We start from the raw sequence: 3,878 nt of genomic DNA on the forward strand, positions 1-3,878 counted from the left end.
AGCAGGCATCACTGCTAGCCTCAGCGCAACTCTCGAGAAGACAGAAAACTATCTATCTGCTCTGTAGTGTGGCAATAGTTGAACAGCCACTGCAGGGGATGGAAAAGACACCACATAGCACAGGATGCCTTCCTAAATATTTGGGGGGTTTTAGACAGCTCCCCTCCCACCTTGTCTCACCAGGTAGGAGACTGAAATCTTAACTGCATGGCAGATGAAGCAAGTGCAGCAGCAGAGCAGCCTGGAAGAGGAGCTGCCCTGTGTCTTCTTGGGAGTGAACTATTTGGGTTGCCTTGGAGGAGAATAGCTGCAGGGCTTCCTATAGCTTAGACGCTAGTTTGGGAGAACTCAGCTTTTCACATGGCATCAGTGGTCCAGCCTCAACAAAGGGAGATCAGCTGTACAAAAAGAAGGGCCTGTCCTTCTCATCATTAAAGCATCCCTACTCCTGCTAGAGGTACTTCAACGTGCAGAGTCTAGGGAACAACGTTTTTATTCAATAAGCCCGGTAACAAAATATGTGCAAGGCCTACCAGGAGCATCTGTGATATTCTCATGAACCTACCCAATAAATCAAAGCAAGTAAGATTCAAGTTTCCCCAAAGCTGCTGTGTCACACAAAACTATGGACAATAATTTGACTCCTACTTTTCGGTTATTCTATGAGCTTTCCTTACAAACAGGAGACCTCAGCCCCCAGGGTGAACAAACATCTCAGAGCATGAGTAGTTCTCTTACCTATGTCTTGCTCAATGGACACTTTGTCATCACACTTCACTATGTGATCACCAAGGTCAGCTTTAGGAACTAGATGGCGAGCATTGAAGGGGCACGTGGCCAATTCCTTTGCAACTTCAGGATAGCTCTAAACAAGGGAAAACCAACATCATGTGCCATATCTCTCAAAGTTCACTTATCTTTTGCTAATCCATAGAAAAAAAAGCCAAGGATATTTGTGAAGTTGCCTTTAAAAAAAAAAAACACTAAACAAAGAATGGCAATATATTGTTCAGACACTTACTAAAAATGCAAGGGGAAACTAACATGATTGTTCTTTAAAACACAGTTTACTGAGAAACTGAGCCACCCTTGAGTTGATTGAAACGAAACACATCCTCACCTAAACTCCCTACAATTTGCTGCAACACTGGCAATATAGCTGCCTAGTTTAAAGCACAGATTAAACTGTTTTTAAAACAATAGGGGAGAGATGTTAGGCAAATCTAAACCATTTTGAGATTTTTTTTTTTTTTTAAATAAGCAGGAACAAAGGCAGAGAAATTCCTTAAAACTTTCAAAACAGCTAGGGAGTTGGTAGCATTCCACTGCAGACTTTGGTGCTACAGAATTACCATCTGAGTAAAACTTTATCACAGACACAGGTTTTAGTGGCAGTGCTCAGCTGTCACTATAATAAATGAGTCCACCTCCTGCAAATGATACAGCCTTTACTGGGAAAAGCACAACTTTGCCACCATACCAGTGCCTGCCTGGTTCTGGCTGACGCAGCTCTGGTGGGCAGGGATCAGACTCGCACCTGAGGCAGAGGCAGAAGTGCCTTGTACAGACCCTGCTCGAGGCACTGTCTGCAGCACAGGCTGCAGGCACATCCAAGGCAGCTGTCATCACCTGGTCTGTACAGGCAGGGTTCCTATGTCCTGTTCTGTTCATCATTTGCTTCAACTAGCTTGAGCAAGCTATTCTGGCCACATAGGAGAAGCTTCTCAATGCTAATGCAGTTCAAGCTGAGAGGATTCAACTTGGTCTGCTTGCAGTGTTCCCATTTGTGTGGCAGGGCTACATTCCGCACAAAGCAATGGGAAGCTGAGGCAGGTGGAAGCATTTAATTGGATTTTATGCAGAAGGTACACAAAGGAAATTCAACAAACTACCAAGCAAGAGGGACAGTCTCTGCCCAGATGCTTGCCACTGCAAATAAACACACAGTGGCACCTTCAGATATCTCAGATGATAACCCCCAAGCCCTTCTTCTGCTAATTACTTACAGACACCAACTGCATGTGATTGGTGATCGCTATCTGACCTCATCCTCCTAACCAGGTAAGCTTACCAAAACTCTCTGGCCATCAGTTATGCAACACAAGTACAAAATCAACAGGGTTAAAAGTTTACTTGCCAACATTGTTCATCTAGCTCACGTGCACATTCTTGCCAAAATTTGCAGAGGGTCAACAAGGAAAATTTCAGCCCTCTTGAATGTTGAAAAGATGGAGGTACTTGCCACTTAGCGCTGCCCTCCACTTTCACTAGTTACTTAACATTTTTTATGGCTCTAGTTGAACTAAAATGAATTGTTTATAAGTACTGATACCAGGACATACAGCTTACAACTGCATCTTAACTGGAAGGCACAGCACTGTTACACTACTTTAAAAATACATTGGCAAATGTATCGGTAAACTTAAAGAGAAATGATTGGGTTTTAAAAGGTCTCAGGAAAAACCCAAAGCTCAGTTGGATGCTAACACTTGACAGGTTTGAAGAAAACAAACCATGAGGACAACAGAGGAGAATAGAGGAAGGAATGCTTCCTATGAAATGATTTATATTCAAATTCTGGATAAAAGATGGAGAGGGGAAAAAACCTCTCCCATGTATGCTGAGCCCAGGATGTGCGGTTTCTGCCAGACACACATTAAATAGCTATTAGCAAAACAAAACAAAAAACACCCTGCTATGCAGCTGCATTTCCAGCACTTAAAGAATGAATTGCAAGATCACAACATTTCTACTCTGACTAGCCAGAAAAGATGCACATAATTCAGACGGAGTTCTCTCTTCAATTTAAAGGGGAAAAATGCATCTGACCTCCATGTGAGCCCAGAATTTCCTCCCTGACTTAACCATGAAGAATCTCTATCTGCTTTCAACAGAGCCACACTGCTCTTAGCTGAATTAACATGTGCTCGAAGCTATGACTAAACAAATAATAAAGTTTTATGGAATAAAGGCTAAGCAAGGCTATTTGTCAGGAGCTTACTCCAGGCAGCCAGAAAATGTAACAAGAATGAGAACACGCGCATCATACTTACATGCACAGAATTACTCCCATTCAGTGCCTTGTTTGGCAGTGCAGCTTACCTTCCTACACTTTACAAGGTGATACGGAAACCGACAGGCTCTGATTCGATGATGTTTATTATATGGACATTGTATCAACCTCTCTGGATCCAGAGGATCTAGTAGAAAGGAAGAACAGAGAGAAAATAAATAGTTAGAAAGACAAGATCTAGCAATACTAACAAAGTGAAGTGGGGAGAAGAAAAAAAAACAACATACAACCACATCAGGGCTCTGATCTTAGGGAGTGAAACCAGTTGCTCTTAGTTTGAAACCATTCATTAAGGCAGGCACTTGCTTTGCATAACCAAATTCATTTTGAAGTTTGCAGTGACTGGGATGTTAGTTAACACAGACAGCGAACAGTCAGTAGCCCTGAGCATAATAACTCTTTAAGTGACCATATTAGGTAGGTAACCACACTTACTCAAAGTGAATGAAGACAGCAGTACTCTTCCAGCTATCTTAGAGGAGAATCAGTGGGATGATGACTCATCACCAGTGCCTTCATGAGCATCGTCAGTCTGGACCAAATCTTTTTTGATCAACAGCTAGTTTTGCCGAAGGAAGAATGCCAGGCAATTTATTTTCATGTCTGAGGAAGCAATGTGCCTAACATGGCACACATGACTTCTAAATGAAATTTTTCATAAGTCATGCAATTATTTAGGAGCTGAGGAGTTACTAAACCAGCCAAAACACCTAAGAATCTAGGTACTGAACAGTAAAGCAGCATAAGTGCATGCATACATGATAAAAATTTTTTATCTATGTATAAATAAAATATATTGAAATAT

The 3,878-nt window shown here is 41.9% G+C and overlaps 1 protein-coding gene across 1 annotated transcript in view; it reads right to left on the reverse strand.

The window, feature by feature from the left end:
• Positions 1-3,200, reverse strand: part of GTSF1 (gametocyte specific factor 1) — a gene marked incomplete at both ends in the record, with an annotated part of 5,731 nt that extends 2,531 nt beyond the window's left edge. Inside the window, 2 exons of the mRNA XM_009710352.1 lie at positions 739-865; positions 3,103-3,200. Coding sequence (XP_009708654.1) covers positions 739-865; positions 3,103-3,200 — 225 coding nt within the window. The remainder of the gene's footprint in view (positions 1-738; positions 866-3,102) is intronic.
• Between the last annotated feature and the right edge of the window lie 678 nt (positions 3,201-3,878).

The sequence above is a fragment of the Cariama cristata genome, unplaced genomic scaffold, assembly GCF_000690535.1.
Source record: "Cariama cristata isolate BGI_N322 unplaced genomic scaffold, ASM69053v1 scaffold17451, whole genome shotgun sequence".
NCBI classification, from domain to species: Eukaryota; Metazoa; Chordata; class Aves; order Cariamiformes; family Cariamidae; genus Cariama; species Cariama cristata.